The sequence below is a fragment of the Schistocerca piceifrons genome, chromosome 7 (assembly GCF_021461385.2).
Source record: "Schistocerca piceifrons isolate TAMUIC-IGC-003096 chromosome 7, iqSchPice1.1, whole genome shotgun sequence".
NCBI lineage: Eukaryota > Metazoa > Arthropoda > Insecta > Orthoptera > Acrididae > Schistocerca > Schistocerca piceifrons.
Window position 1 is genome coordinate 94,879,131 of NC_060144.1, and position 24,608 is coordinate 94,903,738.

The window sequence follows — 24,608 nt, forward strand, 5'->3', positions numbered from 1 at the left end:
CCAATGGTTTTGATCAACTGTCAGTGGAAAGGAGCCTCTTGTAGCTTAAGGTGTAGGAAACATGCAGCAAACCTCATTAATTAAGGACGCTAAGACAGTTTTAGTTTCAAACAGAAAGAAGGAGGTTCTGCTGTCAGGTAGTTGACATGGCAGATGTGTGGGCGAGCAGTTGCAGGAAGTGTTGGGGAGTGAGTACCAGTTCACCATCATTGTGAAGCCTAGTGCAGGGCTGGCTCAGGTGACTGTTAACTTAGCGGACTTACGTAAGAATTTTACGAAAGAGGATCAGGTAGTGATTGTTGGTTTAGTTGAAAATAGTCTTGGACGAGGAGTATAATGTAAGTGGTGACCTGGTAAAGATAGCTACTTAAACTGCATTAGTGCTCTTAGTGCATCTGTTTCATCGTCATGATCAGCCTCATCCTAATGTTGATGTTAGGCGTGTCAACATGGGGCTTGAGAAGGTATAGATGGAGTATGTTGGAGTAATGCCAGTTGCGTCTATCAGTAGACTGGGTTTCACTTGGCTTGGGCTGCACTTCAACAGGTATGGAAAAGGGAGGTTGGCAAAGCTTATAGATGACAGTGTGGTGGGATAACTCACGCGAAAATTTTATACTGAAGTCAGCTGATAGGTATCCCTGCGTAAAGGAAGTCTCCCTGACAAAGGGACCACCTTCGGAGAAGACCAGGTATCCAAGCAGTGAAGGAATTATCATGGTTTATCAAAATATAAGAGGTATTAGAGATAAAGTTAGTGAACTGACTCTGACTTTATTGGTATATCAGAACACCACATAAGTAATGTGACAATTCAGATAATGTGACAATTCAGACTCTTCCTTTACCAGGATACAGATTAGCTGACTGTTTTCCGAGAAGTTCTTTGTAGAGTGGGGGAGTGGCCATGTACATAAGAAAACACTATACCATTTGCTCCCATAAACGTGTCAAAGCACTACACTGAACAGGCATTTCAATGCTGTGCAGGGGCAATTGAATTTAGTGAAACTAAATTTCTAAGTGTTATTATTTATAGGTCCCCTAACTCCAACTTCAGAGAATTTCTCCAGTTCTTGCTTCACTTCAAATGAAATACCAAAAGTTAGTGGTACGAGGTGACTTAATATTAATTTTGTATGTGATTGTGGAAGAAAACATATAATCTGATGTAGACTGTATTTTCACAAACAGGGTGCTGGGAAACAGTAGCGCAGCCATAGACAATATTTTTATTCTTTCTTCATTATTGCTTGTTCATTCTGTTAGTAGACGTATGAAGGGTCTCTCAGACCGTGATGCACAAATTTTAGCACTAACAAGTTTTTGTACTCAAAAAATGTTATATATAATTACAAATTATGCAGAAGAGCTAATCCAACGGTAATAGTGAGTTTTCTAAACCTCGTCAAGGAACAAGAGTATCAAGATGTTTATAATACTGATAACATAGATGACAAATACAGTGCTTTCCTTAACACATTTCTCATGCTCTTAGAAAGTTGCTTTCCATTAGAACGTTCAAAACAGGAAACCAGCAGTAAAAGACAATCTGGGTGACTGACTAGTGGGATAAGGATATCATGTAGAACAAAGCGGAAATTGTACCAAAATGTTAGAAGTAGTAACAATCGAACTAAAGTAACCCATTACAAACAGTAACGCAAGATGCTTAAAAATTTTATTACGAAGGCAAAGAGTATGGAGTACACAGACAAAATATTTATTTCCCAGGATAAAATTAAAACCGTATGGTCATTCGTTAAGGAAGTGTCTCGTCAGCAGCACAAGGTCGAAGGTGTAAATTCGGTACATAGTAAAAATGTTTCTGTTTAAGTCATATACATGTACAGTATTTAACAATCTCTTTCTGAACAAAGCTGATGAAGTAAATAAAAACTTAGTTTCTACAAGGAATCATATAACTCTATTGGAAAATGGCTTTTCGAGACTGGTATCTGAAATACTCCATCACGGAAGACTAAGCACTCTCGTGGATATGATGGAGTATCTGTCAGAATACTAAAGTACTGTGCTGCACGAGTTAGACCTACACTTAGCCGTATTTTTTATTTTTCCCTTGGGAATGACCAATTTCCTGAACGATTAAAGTGCTCAGTAACAAGGCCGCTTTATAGGAATGGGGAAAGGGATAATAAAGACAGTTTTAGACCTTTCCTATGCCATCAGTGTTTGCTAAAGTTACCGGAAAGGCTGTATTTGTAAGGATAATAGATCATTTCATACTACATAATTTGCTGTCAAAGGTATTTGGTTTTAGAAGTGTTTTAACAACTGAAAATGCTGTATTCTCTTTACTCTGCTAGGTACTGGATGGATTTAACAAAAGATTTCGAACGCTACGTTTTTTTTTATTTATTATTTAACTAAGGAGTGTGATAGCCACAAATGTTGCTCCTGAAATTCAGCCATTATGGAATACGGGGAGTAGCTCACAATTGGTTCACATCTTAATTTAAGACAGACTGCAAAAGGTCATTCTCCAAAGTATCGGAATGGCTATGGTGTGGTGTCCAAGTGGAGTGCGGTTAAATGGGGAGGGTGGAGGGGAGCGGGCGGGTGCTGCTGTTCCTTATTTATGTAAAGGACATGCCTTCTAATACTACAGTTGATTCTAAAATATATCTGTTTGTTGATGACATTAGCTTGGTAGCAAAGGAAGTTGTGTGCAACATTGGCACCATTTCAAATAGTGCAATTCAAGACATAAGTTCATGACTTCTAGAAAACAAACGTTAAATCGCAGTAAGGCTCAGTTTATATAGTTTCCAACACACAATCCTACAAAACCTCATATTTTAATTACACAGAATGGACATATGATTAGTGAGACTGTTTGACAGTTTGAATTTCTAGGTATTCAGATAGATAGTAAATTATCGTGAAAAGCCCATGTTCAGGATCTTGTTCAAAGACTTAATGCTGCAATTTTTGTTGTTAGAGCAGTATGTAACGTAAGTGATAGTTCGATACGCAATGCAGTCTAATTTGCTTGTTTTTATCAGCTAATGACGTATTGTGTTATATTTCGGGGTAACTCTTCCCATTCTCAAAGGGGCGATCCAGGCGATATGTGGTATAAGTTCACGAAACTCTTGTCGACTCTTGTTTATTAGTCTCGGTATTCTGACATAGACCTCTCAATATGTAGACTTTTTAATGTCGTTTCTTGTTAACGGTGCCTGCTTATTCCCAAGAATTAGCTGCTTTCGCTCAGTTAATACTAGGCAGAAATAAATTTGCATTTGGATAACACCTCCTTGACTATTGTGCAGAAAGGCGTGCAGTATTCTGCTGCATCCATTTTCAGTGAGCTACAACAAGAATTCGAAAATCTTGGCAATAATTCATACGCTTTCAAATCGGAAATGAAGAGAATCCTTATGGGTCACTCCTTCTATTCTGTCGCCGAGTTCCTTGAAAAATTAAGCTGATTCGTGTGTTAAATTTTTGACTGCATTTACATAAACTTATAGCTTTTAAGGACTCATAATCATTTTAATTTATGTACTATTATTTTTCTGTTGTAATTTCATATAATGACACGTTCCATGACCATGGAGATTTGCTTCGCTATTTGGTCCTAGGGAACTAAACGTGAAGAGTGAAAATAAATAAATACTTCTTTTCAGAAGCAACAGTAGTGTCGGAATTCGTCAAAATATTATTAAAAATATTAGTGGTATTGTAGGAGTCTACGCTATTTAATTATTTGTAAACAATTTAAATTCGGAAAACTTCGGGTGCTATCTTACATCTAACAAGACATCTTTAATGTGTGACATTTTAACATTCATAGCAAATAATAATAATAATAATAATACAGTAACAATTACAATATGCATATTGTATTAGCAGCAGACTAGGACATTACTAACGATAATATTCGTATCATTCATGATAGATCCCACAGTTGTGTTGAAGCTTATATGTTTCCTTCATTTTTATTTTTATTTTTATAATGACTAGTTTCAGTCAGTATGTGGTCATCTTCAGATATGTGTGGTTACATAACTACACAAGTCACAAGATGATCTAATACTGATCAAAACTAGTCACCCTAAAAATAAATGTGCAATTGGGACGTTGAGATAAAGGAATACATTTTAAAATAATGCTTATAATAATAATAATAATAATAATAATAATAATTAAGAAGAATGAATATTGGACGAACATATACGTTCAAATGAGAACTAATTTAGGTTGTGACCAGCTCCTTAGTTGGTCAAAATGGAAGTGCAAAATAATAATAATAGCTATAGTAATGAATATATGGAGTTTAAGAATTTTCGGTTCTGCTAATACTCATTACGTTCTTATCGAATGCTAGTATTTATATCTAACAGAAGCACATATCAGCAGTAAGCAAATCATCAAATGTCGAGAAAAAGCTGACTGGCCAGATGAAAAACGAGAAATAAAATTTGTAAGGTTGGTAGATGAGGCTGAAAGAAGAAAACAGTAAAAGATATAGGTATTGACAATACAACAGAGCTATTGGTTCACTCCTGGTTAGAACAGAACAGCTGGGATATTGCGGGAGGGCAGCTCTCCTCTTGAAATGAGAATGGTTTCAAGTAACGACGCAGGTTACTGTGTAGTTTCTTCCACAGTCGTATGGCTGGAATGAAGAAGAGATACAGAAAGATTTAGAGTTTGGACTGGTAAAGCCAATAAGCAGGATTTGTCCGGTTCGGTATTGTAGTAATGGAATGATGGTAAGTTTACCGACTATCGCTCTTACCAAATGCCATTCGTGACTGGAACATGGAAGGATGAATCAGACAGTGATTTCAGAAGTACCCACCGCCACCCACCGCATGGTGGCTTCAGCAGTATAGATGTATGTACTGGTATGCGAGGAGCCGTGCTGAGGACAGCACGGTCTAAGAAAATTATTACGGAAACAGTGTGTCGTTCAAGCTGTCATATCCACCACAACAGAGCAGAGAAAGGACGGATGTGCTCATACATCCGAAGGGTCACGCATTCACAGCTACGTCGAGTCCGTTGAGCTGCATCACATCAGTAAGGATTTGGCGTAGCTATAGACAGTCTAATTTTTGTTTTATTTGATGTGGAAACACTGTAAATTTTTAGAGTTCATGGAGGCAATAGGCAGATTTTTCCTATTTGCTGTGAGATTTTTTTCTCGCTAATTGTGATTTTCATTCAAAATTATGCTGATATTCTGACGCAAATTTACTGTTTGTTGATAGTGTGAACGGATAATACCATAGAAGTAACTGAGAAACTGTTTCACAAGCATGTCCGCTGACCAGTTTTCGGTGTGATACGGATACCCTGTGATGCCCTAGAGTTTAGTTTAAGACCTGGGTTTCGTGCTCATCGTGATAAGGAACTTTATAGTCTTCGGATCTGTATTCTAGATACAACTGTAAGTCGTCAGCATATATACGTAGTTAAAAGAATGTTGAACTTGAGGTGAAGATGTGACAGCAGGTATGAGTGCCACAAATGGGATTTTGTTCGAGGTCGATTTCAGCTTGCAACGAAGTGACCCGCAAAATATGATCTGGGAACTACATTCCGTGGCACCAATGAAGAGAGACGCACAGGTTCTAGTAACGCGACTACAATGGGCTGTCGCAGACTCGAAATGGCATTGAGCTGCATCCCTAGCTGGGATGTAAATGATGTACGAGGGCTATTCATAAAGTAAACAACGGTCTATTGCGTAATGGAAACAACAGCGAAAATATATTTTTTTCCAACGGTTAACTACAACTTTCAGCTGCTTCTCTACGTGGGTGCCGCTACGAGTAAGACCTTTCTCGTAGCATTGTACCAGCTTTCCATTACCCTCGTCATAGATGGCAGCCGCCGGTGTTTCCTGCCAATTCTCTACGCCGATCTGCAGATTCTTATCTGTTTATTTTTATTTATTCATTTACACTTCAAGTTCCGTAGGACTAAATTGAGGAGCAAATCTCCAAGGTCTTGAACGTGTCAGTACGTGAACTTACAACATAAAAGTAATAACAGATAAAAATAGATGTTCATGAACCTGAAAAAAGTCAGTCCATAAGTTTAAGTAAGCGCTATCAGCAATACAACAAGAATAAGCTTAATTTTTCAAGGAACTGCTCGACAGAATAGGAGTGACACATGAGGAAACTCTTCAGTTCCGATTTGAAAGCGCGTGGATTACTGCTGAGATTATTGAATTCGAGTGGCAGCTTATTGAAAATGGATGCAGCAGTATACTGCACACCTTTTTGCGCAAGAGTTAAGGAAGTCCGATCCAAAACCAGGTTTGATTTCTGCAGAGTGAAATCTGCTTATTCTTAGGAATAAACTAATATTGGTAACAAGAAACGACAATCTGTGCCAAAATAGTCAACGTTTCATGTGAGCAGAGATGAAACTTAGAGCGAACCAAGTCCGGGTTGTATGGCGGGTTGTAAGGGGTCAACCACCCTTACGTATTGATAACGTATGTCTTCGCCTCACACAGGTCGCAGTAGGTACTATCGGTAGTCGAACGCCCAGTGCGCCAGAGAGTAGTCAGTGTTGAGACTCCGAATCAGTAAGTTGTTGGCTGCTAAGTGAGCACGGCGGATTTTGTCAGGACGGCCGACCAAGTTTACAGCTGAAACTTCCTGGCAGATTAAAACTGTGTGCCCGACCGAGACTCGTACTCGGGACCTTTGCCTTTCGCGGGCAAGTGCTCTACCAACTGAGCTACCGAAGCACGACTCACGCCCGGTACTCACAGCTTTACTTCTGCCAGTACCTCGTCTCCTACCTTCCAAACTTTACTCAGTTGGTAGAGCACTTGCCCGCGAAAGGCAAAGGTCCCAAGTTCGACTATCGGTCGGGCACACAGTTTTAATCTGCCAGGAAGTTTCATATCAGCGCACACTCCGCTGCAGAGTGAAAATCTCATTCCGGAAACATCCCCCAGGCTGTGGCTAAGCCATGTCTCCGCAATATCCTTTCTTTCAGGAGTGCTAGTTCTGCAAGGTTCGCACGTTCACCGGATCTGACGTCCTCGGATTTCTTTCTGTGGGGAAAGTTTAAGGATATTTGCTATTGTGATCCACCGACAACGTCTGACAACATGCGTCAGCGCATTGTCAATGCATGTCCGAACATTACGGAAGGCGAACTACTCGCTGTTGAGAGAAATGTCGTTAAACGTTCTCAGAAATGATAAGTTCACAAATGTACATGTATGACATTGGAACAACCGAAATAAAATGTTCAAACGTACCTACGTTCTGTATTTTAATTTAAAAAACCTACCTGTTACCAACTGTTCGTCTAAAATTGTGATCCATATGTTTGTAACTATTACAGTAGCATCTCTCACAAAGCGAACAAAGTGGTCCAACTAAAACATTCATATTTCTTTACGTACTACACGAATATGTAATAAAAAATAGGGGTTCCTATTTTAAAAAAACGCTGTTGATATCCGTTTGATCTATGGCAGCGCCATCTAGCGGGCCAACCATAGCGCCATCTGGTTTCCCCCTTCAAGCTAGACAAGTTTCGTTCTTTGTAGTTTTTTAATTTGACGCTATTTCTTGAGATATATGGCCAGGTCACAATCAGTGGACCACCCTGTATACAAAGCTTCATCAGTTCTCACTGCGGTATCCTTTCGCGACCGATCGGCCCTTGCTTCCAGAATAGCCCTCTAAAGTTGCATTGCCTACCTTATGGAGCATCAAATTTTTTCCAGCCACTTTTATTTTGTCCACACCGTACCTTTCCGGCTAGAAAGTCCATAATATCATGTAAAGAAACTTTTGCATGACTAGAAACTCTTAACCTGTCATGTAGGCATACCAGGTATCACACAGTATGACGCAGACTGTACAAGAGTACTCACCGACAGCCGACCCGCCCACCAGGCCGCCGCTTCTGGGTTTGTGAAGTCGACGACACTGCCGTCGCCGTTCCACCAGGTGCTGTTGGGGCTGCCGTCGGTATTGGTCACGAAGTAGCCGTTGGCCAGTGCCTCAGAGTGGTAGGGCTCGCAGTCCAGGTTGATGAACGGGTGGATCCACAGGGTGACGCGGAACCCCAGGTCGTGCAGGTCGTCCACGAGCGACCTGACATTAGGGAACTTGGTCGTGTTGAACGTCAGGCTCCCGTAACACGTCTCCCACAGGTCGTCTATCTCTATCTGACTGTTGTTGAAGCCGTTAGCGAGTATCTCACTAGCCAGCTCCCTCACTGTAGAATCGTCAATGTCTCTCTTGTACCGCGCCCAGGTCGACCATATGGGGTGTGTGGTCATTCGCTCGTCAGGTATTCCGGTCGGCTTGCCCAGGAGTCTCTCTACAGCGTCCTCGTGTGCTTGTCTCGCGTCGTCAAAGTCGCACGTCAGCATCTGAAAGACTATGCCAGTCCGATCGACTGGGTAGGGGGCCAGGTTCTCAGCGATGAGACACAGCGCGTCACCTGATTCGTTAGTATGCTGGTCTATGAACAGGGGCACATTGGGAGAAACGTGCAAGTACCTACCATCAGAGAAAAGCCAATACCTCTCGGCGATGCCAACATTGTCCTGCTGTTTCGTGACATACGGGTAATTGCTGTACACATTTTCCTCTATGGGCCACAATTGGTTGTACTGCTCGAGTCCGCCGTACATATAACTGCCTTGGTGGCTATGGCAGCTTAGGATTCTAGCACTACCTGGGCCGGGGCTCGAGACAGTTATGTTGATACATTGCCCAGCGACCTTGGTCGAACTCCTGATGGTGATTTGGGAACTACGCAGTTGGAAGCAGTCTTCGTCGGGAACCATATCAGTACAGGGCTCTGGAGGATCCTGATCGCCATCGATTTCGACGTAAGCGATGTCCTCACTGTAGCCATCTGCAAGCATAAAAAGTGGCCATTTGCCCTCAAAGCTGTGTGCAGATCTGGACTGCGAGAGATAATTCACTGGCAGAAAAAACAACACAATTTTCAAAGAAGTACACATTTCACTACATTTGTGGTTCGTGAGAGGTTTCTCCCTTTTTTTAACTATATAATACCGTTGCGTATTACTACAGATCAACGAGTACCACTTCTTACAGTGTTTTTTACAGCATCTGTATTGCATCTCATATGCTTCAATGGCGTTTGCTGTGTACTAACCTGGGTTACAATTAAGATGTAGCTATACAGAAACCAAAGGAAAGTTAAACAACAAGGCTGTCTGAGAGAACAAGAATAACAACCTTAAGACAGGGCATGTAGAAATAGACGATAGTAGGAGCATCTGCTTAGAAGATATCATCCCATCCCCATAAACATACAATAGCATTATTCAAAAATGCAGTGCATAGGACTAATACCAAGCCCTAAGAACAAGAATGAGGAAATGAAAACGTTTATAAAAATAACGGTAGAAAATGGTTTCGAGGCAGGTTTAACAGATAGATTACGTATATTGAAGATGGAGGGGGAGAAAGGAATGGAAAGGGGAGGAACTCATGATGTCACTTAATGCGGATTCAGCAGTGACGAGTGAAAATGTGTGCCGGACCGGAATTCGAACTCGGGACCACCCGCTTACTGGGCAGTTACGTTAACTGCTGCGCCACCAGGACACATTGGTCCCAGTTTAGAATCCTGGTCCGGCACATACCATCACACGGCGCCGCTGACTCGACAAAGTCCCGGTGGAGTTCATATCATCTTTGTTCCGTTTTCTTTCCTTTCTTGCCCCCCCCCCCCTTCCTCACAGCTTCAGTTTATATAACATGTATCAAAGTTGCGGGTTCCGTAATGTGTCCTAAAGAGCGGACACCACACATTCGTATAATTAATAGGTAGAATTCATGTAACGGTAGGACAGAGAATGGAACGAACGATATAAGTCTGAGGAAACATAGTCATGCCATACTTCGAAAATATCTCATAGCAACTGGCGAGGTTATTCGACAACGAAGGAGTTAAAACTGCATTCAGGACGACAGACACTGGAGTGGAGGCTGAACCACAAGATTCAAACAGATAAGAACTAGATGGCGAAAACAATAGTTCATGAAATAGTGTCACGGTTGTGAGATGAAGTGTGACGCTCAAACGGCAGGAAATGTTGGAATGGAATTTAAAGAGCATAATAGCAAAGAGAATGGTTCTTCGACGTTGGCTAAGCACATCAAGAATGCGCAGCATTCGTTGGGAAGCGTCAGAGACAATATGAATATATTTCAATTTGAAGAGAGAGGGTGGTGGTTGTTGTATTTAGAAAGAAATAGCATATTTTGTGCTCTAAGACAAGAATGCCTCAACGTGTTAAATGAAAAGGCAGAAGTGTCCAAGGGGTATTTTTGTTATGTCCTCGTTGAGAAGCAGCCACCGATCTCGTCTAAGTAGTGGCCGTCAAGTTTTAATATATAATGTTGGTTATCCTGTATAGACGCATCATAGATACAACTTTGGCCTTTAGGAATTGCTGTCACTTGACACATAAACCTTCAAGGATTTTATTTTAGACAACAGCATCATTGGGGGCTTGGATGAATACGTTACATGATAGTATAATTTTTGATAAATGAGGGCAGTTGCCTTTTAATTAATTAATTAATAACAGAGCTTTTGGGGGGGGGGGGAGGGGTGGACGTTATTCACCAACATGAGATGTTCAAGAAAGAGTTTTTCATGTTTGACAGTGCATGTTTGCTGATGGCCTTTTACTTTTGATGGTGCTTAACACCATAGTAACTTTAAGGCATGTAATACTACAAGGCAGTACAGATATATCTACATGGTTGTCAGAATATGCAGTACTGTGGGGTAATTATTTGTGTTTCCTTTTATTATGAAACTTTATAATGGAGTGATGTAGCCCAAAACATTTTGTTGTAAATACACTCCTGGAAATGGAAAAAAGAACACATTGACACCGGTGTGTCAGACCCACCATACTTGCTCCGGACACTGCGAGAGGGCTGTACAAGCAATGATCACACGCACGGCACAGCGGACACACCAGGAACCGCGGTGTTGGCCGTCGAATGGCGATAGCTGCGCAGCATTTGTGCACCGCCGCCGTCAGTGTCAGCCAGTTTGCCGTGGCATACGGAGCTCCATCGCAGTCTTTAACACTGGTAGCATGCCGCGACAGCGTGGACGTGAACCGTATGTGCAGTTGACGGACTTTGAGCGAGGGCGTATAGTGGGCATGCGGGAGGCCGGGTGGACGTACCGCCGAATTGCTCAACACGTGGGGCCTGAGGTCTCCACAGTACATCGATGTTGTCGCCAGTGGTCGGCGGAAGGTGCACGTGCCCGTCGACCTGGGACCGGACCGCAGCGACGCACGGATGCACGCCAAGACCGTAGGATCCTACCCAGTGCCGTAGGGGACCGCACCGCCACTTCCCAGCAAATTAGGGACACTGTTGCTCCTGGGGTATCGGCGAGGACCATTCGCAACCGTCTCCATGAAGCTGGGCTAGGGTCCCGCACACCGTTAGGCCGTCTTCCGCTCACGCCCCAACATCGTGCAGCCCGCCTCCAGTGGTGTCGCGACAGGCGTGAATGGAGGGACGAATGGAGACGTGTCGTCTTCAGCGATGACAGTCGCTTCTGCCTTGGTGCCAATGATGGTCGTATGCGTGTTTGGCGCCGTGCAGGTGAACGCCACAATCAGGACTGCATACGACCGAGGCACACAGGGCCAACACCCGGCATCATGGTGTGGGGAGCGATCTCCTACACTGGCCGTACACCACTGGTGATCGTCGAGGGGACACTGAATAGTGCACGGTACATCCAAACCGTCATCGAACCCATCGTTCTACCATTCCTAGACCAGCAAGGGAACTTGCTGTTCCAACAGGACAATGCACGTCCGCATGTATCCCGTGCCACCCAACGTGCTCTAGAAGGTGTAAGTCAACTACCCTGGCCAGCAAGATCTCCGGATCTGTCCCCCATTGAGCATGTTTGGGACTGGATGAAGCGTCGTCTCACGCGGTCTGCACGTCCAGCACGAACGCTGGTCCAACTGAGGCGCCAGGTGGAAATGGCATGGCAAGCCGTTCCACAGGACTACATCCAGCATCTCTACGATCGTCTCCATGGGAGAATAGCAGCCTGCATTGCTGCGAAAGGTGGATATACACTGTACTAGTGCCGACATTGTGCATGCTCTGTTGCCTGTGTCTATGTGCCTGTGGTTCTGTCAGTGTGATCATGTGATGTATCTGACCCCAGGAATGTGTCAATAAAGTTTCCCCTTCCTGGGACAATGAATACACGGTGTTCTTATTTCAATTTCCAGGAGTGTATATCGCACCTTTTCGACAACTAGCACGTAACATTCTCATCATCAAAACCAAGACAAAGTTACATTATTTAATTGTAATTTGTAATTTTACCTTAAAGTTATTGTTTTTTATGCTTCATCTACTTTTTAAATTTTTGCTATTTCGAAATTTTTGTTATTGGCTCAAACGATTCAGAACAATGGGTCAGCTGTAACAGCATCATAGATTGGTTTGAAGGACGGCTTCTTCCTATAAAATCCAATTTTCTTTAACAAAAGAAAGCTCAGTTCTAATTCAGGCCTCAATGAAGTGATATTCATGGTGCTAACACTTCTAAATGACAATTAAGCAGATTGTTTTGCCCGTGAAACAGATCGGTAATAGCCGTCCGTCAGCATCTTCGTAACTAGGCACTGGTAACAGAAACGAACTGTGAAACAGATCGTTTTATTAAGGGAAACGCAAAAAACAATAACGAGAAAGTAAAACATTTAACCGGACATTTTTTAATGACCACAAGATATTCTCGAAAACAGTTACTTGTTGTCTACATCTACAGCATATGGACACTCCGCACTCCACCTTAGGGCGCATCGCAGAGGATACCTCGTATCACTACTAGTCATTTTCTTCCCTGTTCCACTCGCAAACAGAACGAGAGGAAAACGGCTATTTATATGCCTCCAAATGAGCTCTAATTTCCCACGTCTTATCCTCGTGATGTTTACGCGTAATGTATGTTGAAGGCAACAGAATCGTTCTGCAGTCAGCTTCAAATGCCGGTTCTCTAAGTTTTTTCGACAGTGCTCCTAGAAAATAACGTCACCTTTCCCTCCAGGGATTCCTACTTGAGTTCCTGAAGCATCTCCGTAGCACTTGCGCTGTGTTCGAATCCAGCCCGCCTCTGATTCGCTTCTGTCTCGTCCTTCAATCCGAGCTGGTACGGATCCCAACCACCCGAGTAGTACTCAAGAACAGGTCACATTAGCGTCCTATATGCAGTCTCCTTTACAGATGAACCACACGTTCCTAGAATTCTCTCAATTAACCGAAATCGACCATTCGCCTTCTCTACCACAATCCTCATATACTAGTCCCATTTAATATCACTTTGCAACGTTACGCCGAAATATAAGGCGCTCATTTGGGCATTTTCTATTTTCTTGGAACAGGTCGTTTAATGAAATATGTATGTATCCCAGCATCGTACGGTTACGGACGTTGCAGGCAATAATGAGACATGGAGGTAAACAAGGTCACACGCTCGTTGAGCTACGGCACCTGTTAATAATATTTCAAAATGTAATCCGACTGTAAATATGGATGTGTCGTAAGATTCGCACTTCTCTTTCATTACTGAGTAATTTTAACAGTATGATGCTTTATCTCGGCACGAGTTGGCACAAAATTGGGACACCGAGAACCTACTCAAGAGAGGAGAGGTTCGAATGCAGTGCGGCCATTCTGATCGATATTTTCTGTGATATCTAATCCCCCTTCCTAGTCAACGCCAGGTGAAAGCTGGGATGGAGTTGTCACAGACATATTTCTCCATCCTTTCTGATTGAGCTGGTTCATTTTTTCTACTGACCACGTTGTCGAAAGGTTACCTTCCTTCTCCATGTATTTGTCGGACAGGCTACAACATAACCATATCTTACATGTGTGGTTGAAAGTATTTACGGCGTAAATTTAAGATCCATAAGATCTTTGGATATTTGATAGAAATTGCGAACTGCTTTGTAGGCAAGTTCTCAGGTTTGCAAGTGTATTCGTACCGGGTGGAAGACTATGTTGTAAAGTTTGTATTAGTTATGGAGCTATGCACGCATAAAGAATGAAACAAGAGAATGAAGGTCTAATGCTTGTTCTCCTACACCTGTGTACTAAGATGGCTGTCTAGCTGAGTGAGTCTACATCACAGGTGTATCATCACCTACAGCATCCTGTATCGACATTCCATGAAGTGCTGGGGAACAGGGATTTAATCCAGAACACTGATGCAGCATTTGTTGATATGGAAGAGTACGCCATCATCTCTCATTTTGTTTGTGGAAATATCTTTATCGTCCACATTAGAACCAGCTAACTACTTTGAGTTCAACCAAGAAGTCGAATCCTTTATTATTTGTGAGGAGGTAATGTGAGTTTATGATACTATGTCGTAAAACGTCTGTGCACACGTTACTGTGAATTTCTCGTTCATGGCGGCGAGATCATCAGTGACACCGGTTACTGATTGTTGTAATAGCATTTTATCTGGTGCCTGGTATAGACTACTAAATTTAGCCTAGTTGTTTGTGATGTGGCTCAGATGTTTAAGAAGTAGCAAATATTTTACAGGCCAACCTATCGAGGCTAACCGTTCTGACAGTATACGACATAACCAAAGAAGAAAGGCACAGATCTTGCTTTGCATGTAAGCCATTAAATGTGGCACCGAACATATCAGCATCTGACAGAACTGTACACAGAAACTGCACCGCACACACCCATACATCAAACAAAAAATCAACCCATTTCCAGCGCGATATCGACCTTAGACGAGCTGAAATCTGATTGAGTTTCGCATCTCAAATAAACGTAGGCGCAGTCATTTGCGTCGAAATAAAAGGTCGATTTTTACGCATCTACCACAGAAATAGAAGAGGAACTCACGAGAGAAAGATATAAATACGAACGAGCTCTCTGAATTCTATCAAGAATGATATTATAGTACACCCCAAATATCTGAGTGCTCACAGGGACAGTGGCAGACTTTCGACCTTACATGGGTACATACAGTGCACAGAAATGCTCAAAATGCACAGGTGATCATTTTGAGGTCGTATGTGACGCAAGCGAAGATAACAGTAAATGCGGAAGTGCATGAGCGAGTACACGCTTGCGAGGTGCTCGAAAAGACCATCCGTTCCAACATACCTAAATCCTACATAAACATGAAATGTATTGAGAACCAGAGTGTCAGTATACCAAAAGACACAATATACACCCCTCGGGCAGAGGTTTGTGTGTGTGTGTGTGTGTGTGTGTGTGTGTGTGTGTGTGTGTTTGTTTTGTCCTTAGCTAAGTTAGTTTAAGTTAGATTAAGTAGTGTGCAAGCCTAGGGACCGATGACCTCAGCAGTTTAGTCCCATAGGAACTTACCACAAATTTCCAGTTTCCTCATAACCTACGATCTAATTAGGACAGTCACAACCACCCTTGTCAATATACTGCCGGAGAGAAAAACGTATTTGAATCTATGAAAGCAGTATGTAAAAAGCCTTTGCAAAACAACTAGACCTTGTGCTAATTGGCAATAAGCCACACCTCCACATACACTCCACACAGAAATCTGTGCTAACAAAATACAAAAATCTGAAGAGATAGCGGAGACACCAAAATGTAACCCACGACAACCATCTCACAAGAAAAGCCGACCACTAATCCAGCCATAGCAGACGAGAAGGTGACGGCTCAAGAAGTCGAAACATAACTCTGCCCAACTTCAAATGCAGATACTGCACAGACAGAGTAGCTAAGGAAACATCAACATAAAAGACAAAAACTATAGGGAAATAAAGTGAGCAGTCCTAACGAACCATAGAACAGCCATGGGAGAGGGACTCCAGGAAAATATTTTTTTTTTTATCTTATGGGACTTAACTGCTAAGGTCATCAGTCCCTAAGCTTACACACTACTTAACCTAAATTATCCTAAGGACAAACACACACACTCATGCCCGAGGGAGGACTCGAACCTCCGCCGGCAGGAAAATATCACTGCTGACTTTGTCAGTACCAGTGACTTCAGGGCAAGGCTAGTGGTATTAGAAAAACTAATCATCTGTGAAAAATTAGCCACACTAGGAGTCTTAGAACAAGGGCTAACAGCCTTACACTGATCCTACACGTTTCGTCAGCCATGTAGTGGACACAGCGCCAGTAAAACGTGACTTACCCAAAAGCGGAGTGACAGTATTTCACAGTAAAATAATACTTACCATTAGAATAAACCTAGCTGCGTAACATACGGAAACCAACGGAATCAACCTTAAGCTACAAACCCATGCCAACAAAAAACAGCAGTAATAAAGATGTATGTACCAAAACAGGAGCGATTACTAATAGAGTTCCTGCAATACGTCACACTCCTGGCAGAATTTATAATTATGGATAACATAAGTACGAGACCTGAAATATTTGGAGATTCCAGAAGCAATAAGAGCGGAATTGCCCCAGAAACGGCACTAGAAGACAACACAAACTGTAAGGCACTATCCTTCATTAATCATGTAGAAACGTCTACAGCTGATCGCTACGTATGTTCAATCTCATTTTATACTTATCTCAACATACCATGAGCGGGAGTCAGTATCAATAGTGACCACCTGCTTCTAACAATAGGTACACATGTACTGGCATCTCCGAAAATAGAAAGAAACAAAAAAGCAATATTTTTAGTCACCGAAAACTTAAATGTAAAGAACTACCAAGTTGACCAACGTGCGATATCTGAAAATTCGCAAAGAATATTAAACACAGGAAAAGAAAAGATGAACTTGCAACCGCTTAAAAGTAACCACCGTTGCGAATTCATACGGGAATGGAGGGCCATCTCAACAACTTTGGTAAGCTACGTCCAAGAGATTAACGAGATGAAAAATAGTCTGGGATGGACAAAAACCTTGACCACAAGCACTTCAATAGGTGGTGGCACACATTCAGAAAAGTTACTGGACTCCAGCGTAAAGCCGGTCCCCTTATATATATCATCAAGAAAACATGGTAAAAGAAGACGAACGTCTTGAAAATGTTCACAACCATCAAAAAGGCTCGAATCGCAAGTGAAATCACGAAGAAATAGTAAAACAATAACTAAGAATAGTAAAGCACTCATCACCTCTACTCTCGCAGAGTTGTTAGAATCGTACGCAGTTCTTACACAGAATTGACAAACTCGTATATTACCCGAACAATGAGAACTAATTCATCAAAGACATGACGAATGAGTGAATAAATTGTCCACGGAAAAAATTTCCTGTAAGTGCATGTGTCAAGGTTCTGAAACCATTTTTAAGTATGATGCAACTGATGAAGTTCTTCAGAGAATCTTGGTAAACAATCTCAGGTCGATCTATACTTTATCTGAGATTAGGCCTCCAGATCTCGAACAGCGCGATATCAGTCCGTAAGAAGGAAACTGGGCGGATAACGAGCTACAGACTTCATTTCTTTTACAGCTGTTAAGTTTCTGCCACCTCACAGATTTAATGAAAGAAAGATATTTGCAGCAGGGAAAATTTCAAATTCGAGATAGTATTTTCACGTGCATTAATGTTAATAGGAGCGCGTGGGAATGGTCTAACTGTATGCTCGGTGACAACAAATGCAGCTAATGAAATGTGCAGCTCGATCGTCTTTACAATATTACGTAGGACGAGAAATAAAACATTACTATTGCCTCCTGTTTACGCAGTTCATGTGATGCCTGTGACCATATTCTTATATCCTCTTTATAGCTTTTTTTACAAAAAAAAATGGTTCAAATGGCTCTGAGCACTATGGGACTTAACATCTGAGGTCATCAGTCCCCTAGAACTTAGAACTACTTAAACCTAACTAACCTAAGGACATCACAAACATCCATGCCCGAGGTAGGAGTCGAACCTGCTATACCGTAGCGGTCGCGCAGTTCCAGACTGAAGCGCCTAGAACCGCTCGGCCTCTCCGGCCGGCGCTTTTTTTTTTTTTTTTTAACTGTCTGGGCCATTGGACAGAAAAGCTCGTGCAGTCTACATATAGAACAGTGACCAACGTCGTTTCAGGATAACATATATGTATCACAACACAGAGACTTGTTTTTCACGTATCAACAGAGATTCTGGTTTGGAGACAGCTTAGCACACTTTCTGTGTCGCCTATTATTGTACTTAACTGTGTTAAATCAGATCCTGCCCCCATGGTATGCGGAAACTCTCACCCGATTCATATTTTACTAGGGATTCTCCCCGGCTTAGCAAGTGTATTATTCATTATCTACGACTTGACTACTAATTTACATACACAAATTTTCCTCGCGAATGTGTCTACTCGTATTAGTGAGAACGATATCAAAAGCCCTCCATTGTTCCGGATATTAGCCTTCACATAAATACAGAAAAATGCAGCGGGGGACTTCGTAATATGAATATGCATAGATATACATTGCCTGACAAAAAGCGAAGCACACGAAGCTATGATCGGAAGTCAATGTAACTTCTTACACTTACACAACAGCGGCAGGTACCGTTCTCTGTGACACGTAGAACGGCAACTGTCATCGTATATAAGGAGCGTTAATAGCGTCAGATGTTGAGTGATCACTATGAACGATACGGAGACGTGAGTCAGCGTTATCAGCACCTGACAGACTTTGAAGGGGTCCTCATTGGGGCCCTCCATTTGGACGGCAGTTCGAATAAAGCAGTATCCAGATTTGTGGAGCATTCAGACGTAACAGTGGCACGATGGTGAACTACATCGAAAGGGGAGCGTAGGCATGCTCGCCGTCAAGGTTCCGGTCGACCACGTCTGACCACCATACAAAGGAAGACAGATCTCACATCTGCACCTGCCACTCTCTGCAAAAGGGAAGACAGCCCTCACATCTGCACCTGCCACTCTCTGCGAAAGGGAAGACAGCCCTCACATCTGCATCTGCCACTCTCTGCAAAAGGGAAGACAGCCCTCACATCTGCACCTGCCACTCTCTGCAAAAGGGAAGACAGCCCTCACATCTGCACCTGCCACTCTCTGCAACATTGTGTGTCGACCCGCACAGTTGGTCGGACTAGCTAATTACCGTCCCTCATGCATGCAACCGTTAACTACACAAGACAAACGACATTGTTTGGTGACGCTGTGAACGGGAGGCGTTGAATTCTGATGAACGGCGTCGCATTGTCTTCAACGATGAATCTCTCTGTTCTGCCCTACCCCAGATAATCATCGCCTGGGAATGTGGTGGTGACATGAGAGACACAGTCATGTCACTCCTGCCGCCATGATATGGGGAGCAAGGAGGATGCTTTATGTTACGACAGAAACTTAAGCACACCGATACAGCATGGACGTTCAGTGCCCTCATGTGTTACCTCTCATGGGTTAGTATCGTGGAGGACACTGACCGTACACACATGCTACGTGTCTCTATAGAATGTCTTGCATGATGTTTAGGTACTCTTATGGCGTGCCAGATCCCCAGATTTGGCCCCATTAGAAGAACATGACTGTGGTGATCCCGGACCTCTACGCCGTCCCAGCGCCATTAACCGGGATATCACGGACAGGTTACAACAGGTGTGGGCCACCTCAGGAGACGATACAACTGCTGTATGGCACACTCCTCAACCGAATCAGTGCGTACTCTTGGGCCGCAGTGGGTGTAACATCATACAGATAAGTGGTCCTTACACTCATGTTCTTTGTAAATGTTTCTCGATATTGTAATCACGGAAATAATATCACATACCCTCTCAACCCGTAAAGTTTCCTTCCTCCTACGTGTTTCATTTCTCTCGTCAGACGGTGTGCTATTCATATTGCATGAAAAGTAGGCGATACCAGTCCTTCCAGTTACATAGCAAAGAAGCGACATGCATGAATGAGTACACAGAATGAATCTTCTTCTCAGTTCATCTCAAATGCTTGTTGGTTTGTTTCGCGACTGCTACACTTCCTGACTGCCCATCATCGTAGACGATAGACGACCGATAAATTAACGGAATTAATGGCTTGTTCAACTTGCTGATCAGACTATTTCCGTTAATTTGACAAGAACAGCTGCGTTACGTGGAGAGAGGCCTTGTATAAATCACTGAGAAATTGCACATATTATATATATACATATGTGTGCTCTACATCGCCCCAAATGGACCGATTTCGACCAAACGTGGTGGATAGAATCTCTGTGAGGATAAGAACCACCTGCCTATCAAAGGGGTGGGCATGGGGTGGAAAAGAAGCCTACGACAAGAGCTTCATTCTTCCAGCATTTGAGACTGGCACACATGGAAAATTACAAGCTTTACACATAAGTCCAAACATTCACTAAACTTTTTCTTGTTGACAATTTCCACAAAATGATGAAAGGGAAAAAGGTTATCGACTACTAAATTTAAGCTGCTCATGCACTAAAACAATTAGACGTGAAGTTTTACTACGTATCTCAGTGTGCTATCCCCTTGCACGCACTCACCTCGCTGTTGAGCTCACGGGTCATGCGTCGGTGGGAGGATGAGTGGCTGGAAGTGACTGACAATAAGCTCCGTATAGTCAAGACCACAACGCGTGTGTGGTGTACTTCCTTTCAGCCCCATCGACGGGACGAGGTTCTCCTCACTCGGCTTCGAATAGGCCACAGCCCTATGACGCATGGCTTCCTGCTCCGGCGAGAGGACCCTCCAATGTGTGGTGCTTGCGGCGTCCAGGTCACTGTGCGCCACGTTTTATTGGATTGCGTTTTATTTTCTGACCAGCGGGTCGCGGCTGACGTGTCAGCGGACCTGCCATCTCTTTTAGGCAACACTCGGACGAATGTGGTTAAAGTTTTAAAGTTCTGTGCCCTGTCAAATGTTTTTACAAAGATTTTAGGGAGAGGATTTTAATTTGCTCACTGTGTGACAAGCTCGCCCATATTTTATGTAAGTGGCCAGCCAATAACAATTTCCTGTGACATTCTTGTTGCTATGTTTCCCCTTTCCTTAGGTTTTGCTTTCTTATGTAGCATTTTCCTTCTTTTCCTGCTTTCTTTGAGTGTGTGCTTTAGTTTTCTTAGGTCTGTCCACATTCGTTCCTTTTAATGTGTGTCAGGGCGCTGATGACCTCGATGTTGAGCGCCCATAAGCCCCAACGCACCACCACCATCAAACATTTTGCAGTCAATATTCACATACATCAGCGAATGTACCTGAAAAATTATATCGTTGCATAACACATAGTTCAGAAGAAATGACGTTATAAACTCCGAGATTTTAAAAAATGGTGCTTCAAGCATGAAGTTTAAATTTATTACTTCTTTGCTGCTAACTCTATTCGCAACACATTCCGCACACACTATCCACATATGCCGCTGAAACTACTTACAGAATTATATCGTTGGACGACTCATAATTCAGGAGATGTTGTTGTTGTTGTGGTCTTCAATCCGAAGACTGGTTTGATGCAGCTTTCCATGCTACTCTGTGCTGTGCAAGTTTCTTCATATCCCTCTGACTCTGCTTACTTTATACCTCTCTTGCTTCCTTTCGACGATTTTTAACCTCCATCCCTCATTCAGTACTAATTTAGTGATCCCTTCGCGTCTCAGAATATGTTCTGTCAACCGATCGATTCTTTTAATCAAGTTATGCAGCAAATTGCTTTTATTTCCATTTCTGTTCACTGTCTCCTCATTAGTTACGCGAACCATCTGATCTTCAACATTCCTCAGCAGCACCACATTTAAAAAGCTTCTATTCTCTTCTTGCCTAAACTGCTTATCGTCCATGTTTCACTTCCATACATGACTACACTCCAGAAAAATACCTTAAAAAAATTCTAATAAATCTGGTTTCAATGCTGCATATTGATACTGTCTATTCAAGTTATTAAATTTCTCTTCTTTAGAAACGCTTTTCTTTCCATATGCGGTCTACATTTTATATCCTCTCAACTTCGGCCATCATAAGTTATTTTATCGCCAGAACAATAAAGATCACCTACTACTTTCAGTGTCTTGTTTCCCTGTCTGATCAGATTTAATTCGACTCCATTCCATTATCCTTACTTTGCTTCTATTGAATTTGACCTGCTACATTCCTTTCGAGACACTGTCCTTTCAGTTCAACACTCTTCCAAATCCTTTGCTGTCTCTGACAGAATTACAACGTCATCGGCAAACCTCGAAGTTTTTATTTCTTCTCACTTTCCTTTACTGCTTACTCAATACTCAGCATGAATAACGCGGGGAAAAAGCTATAATCTTGTCTCACTACATCCCAACCATTGTTTCCTTGTTTCGCTCCTCGACTCTTACACTGCTGTCTGCTTTACGTACAAGTTGTAAATAGCCTTTCGCTCTATGTATTTTAACCCTGCTACCTTCAGACTTTCAAAGAGTCCCAGCCAACATTCTCAAAATCTTTCTCTAGGTCTACAAATGCTAGAAACGTAAGTTTACCTTCGCTTAATCTGTCTTTTAAGATAAATGGTATGGTCAGTTTTGCCTCGCTTGTTCCTAGCTTTCTCCGGAATCCAAAATGATCATCCCCGAGGTCGGCGTCTACCAGTTTTTCTATTCTCCTACAGAGAATTCGTGTTATTATTTGGAACCATGATTTATTAAATTGATTGTTCTATAATATTTACATCTGTCAACACCTGCTTTCTTTAGAATTGAAACACCAAGTGAAATAATTTTGTTACGGCTGTTTCTCCCAAGGTTATCAGTAGTTCTGACGGGATGTCACCTATTCAAGGGGCCTTCTATCGACTTAGGTCTTTGCTCTGTCAAATTGTTCTCTCAGTACAATATCTCCCATCTCCATGTGCATCCTCTAACTTTCAAAAATATTGAATTCAAGTTCATTTTCCTTATATAGCCCCTCCATATACTCTTTCCACCTTTCAGGTTTCCCTTGTTTACGTAGTACCGATTTCCGATCTGAGATTTTGATATTCATACCCCTGCTTCTCTTCTCTCCAAAAAGTCCTCTTTAATTATCCTGGAGACAGTATCTATCTGCCCACTAGTGATACATGCCTCTAATTGCTCACATTTGTTCTCCAGCCACTCCTGCTTCCCCATTTTGTAATATCTGTAACTCTCATTTTTAGATGTTTGTATTCCCTTTCGTTTGCCTCAATTGCTGCATTCTTATATTTTCTCCTTTCATCAATTAAATTCAATATATTCTGCGTCATCCAAGAATTTCTATTACGCCTTCTATTTTTACCTATTTGGACCTCTGCTTCCTTTACTATTTAATATGTCAAAGCTACACATTCGTCTTTCCTGTATTCTTTCCGTTGTTGTAGTCAATCGTTGCTTAATGACCCTATGAAGCTCTCAACAACTTCTGGTTCTTTCAACATATCCAGGTCCCGTCTCCTTAATTTCCCAATTTTTTGCAATTTAATCTACAGTTCACAGCCAATAAACTGTAATCAGAGTCCACATCTGCCCTGGAAATGTCTTACAGTTCAAAATCTGGTTCCGAAATCACAATCTCACCATTACAAAATCAATCTGAAATCTAATCTCCAGGTCTCTTCCACTTATACAAGCCTATTTCATGATCCTTAAACCATATTTGGTGATAATTATGCTCTGCGTAAAATTCTACCATTCTGCCAGGCAGCTACCTCTTTAATTTCTTTCCGTCAGTCCATATTCACTTACTATTCTTACTTCTCTTCCTTTTCCTACTATCGAATTCCTGTCCCTCGTTACAATTACATTTTCGTCTCCTTTAACTACCTGAATTATTCCTTCTGTCTCACGATACATTTGTTCAATCTTTTCATCATTTACGGAGCAAGGTGGCACACAAACTTGTACTATTGTGGTCAGTATGGGCTTCGTGTTTATCTTGGCTAGGATAACACATTCACTGTTAACAGTAACTTAGCCGCATTCCTATTTTCTTTTTCATTATTAAATCTACTCCTGCATTACCCAGTAGCACTCAGCTGACCAAAATTCCTGTTCTTATTGCCACCTAACTTCACTATATTTAACTTCAACTTATCCATTTCCCTGTTTGAATTTTCTAAACTACGTGTCCGATTAATGGATCTGATATTCCATACTTCTACCTGTAGAAGGTCAGTTTTATTTCTTCCGACGAGGACATCCTCCTGAGTAGTTCCCAACTGGAGACCCGAATGGGTGACTATTTTACCTCCGGAAAATTTTACCTGAGAGGGTGCCATCATTATTTAACTATACAGTAGAGCTGTACGCCCATGCGAAAAAATACGGCTATAGTTTCCCTGTGCTTCCAGCCGTTCGCAGTACCAGCACAGAGAGACCATGGTGGCTGATCTTACAAGACCAGATCATTCAATCATCGAGGCTGTAGCCCCTGCAACTGAACGAGTTGCTGCCCCGTTCAGGAACCATGCGTTTGCCTTGGTTTTCTACAGATACCACGCCGTTGATGTTGCACTTACGATAGAGCTACACGTATCTTTGAGGCATGCAAGCCGCTGCAGCATATCAAGGATCATAGTTCGTAGAAGAGGGGGGGGGGGGGGGGCGGTCAAATTGGAGCTGCAAGAAAACGATCCTACAGGGACTCAGAGCGCAGAGGAGGAGATGGACAGAGGGGG

General features: G+C 42.3%; 1 protein-coding gene across 1 annotated transcript in view; it reads right to left on the reverse strand.

Moving 5' to 3' along the window:
* LOC124805473 (myogenesis-regulating glycosidase-like) overlaps positions 1-24,608 on the reverse strand; it is a 63,495-nt gene that overhangs the window by 33,789 nt on the left and 5,098 nt on the right. The window contains exon 3 of the mRNA XM_047266036.1: positions 7,886-8,880. Within this exon, the coding sequence (XP_047121992.1) occupies positions 7,886-8,880 (995 nt within the window). The remainder of the gene's footprint in view (positions 1-7,885; positions 8,881-24,608) is intronic.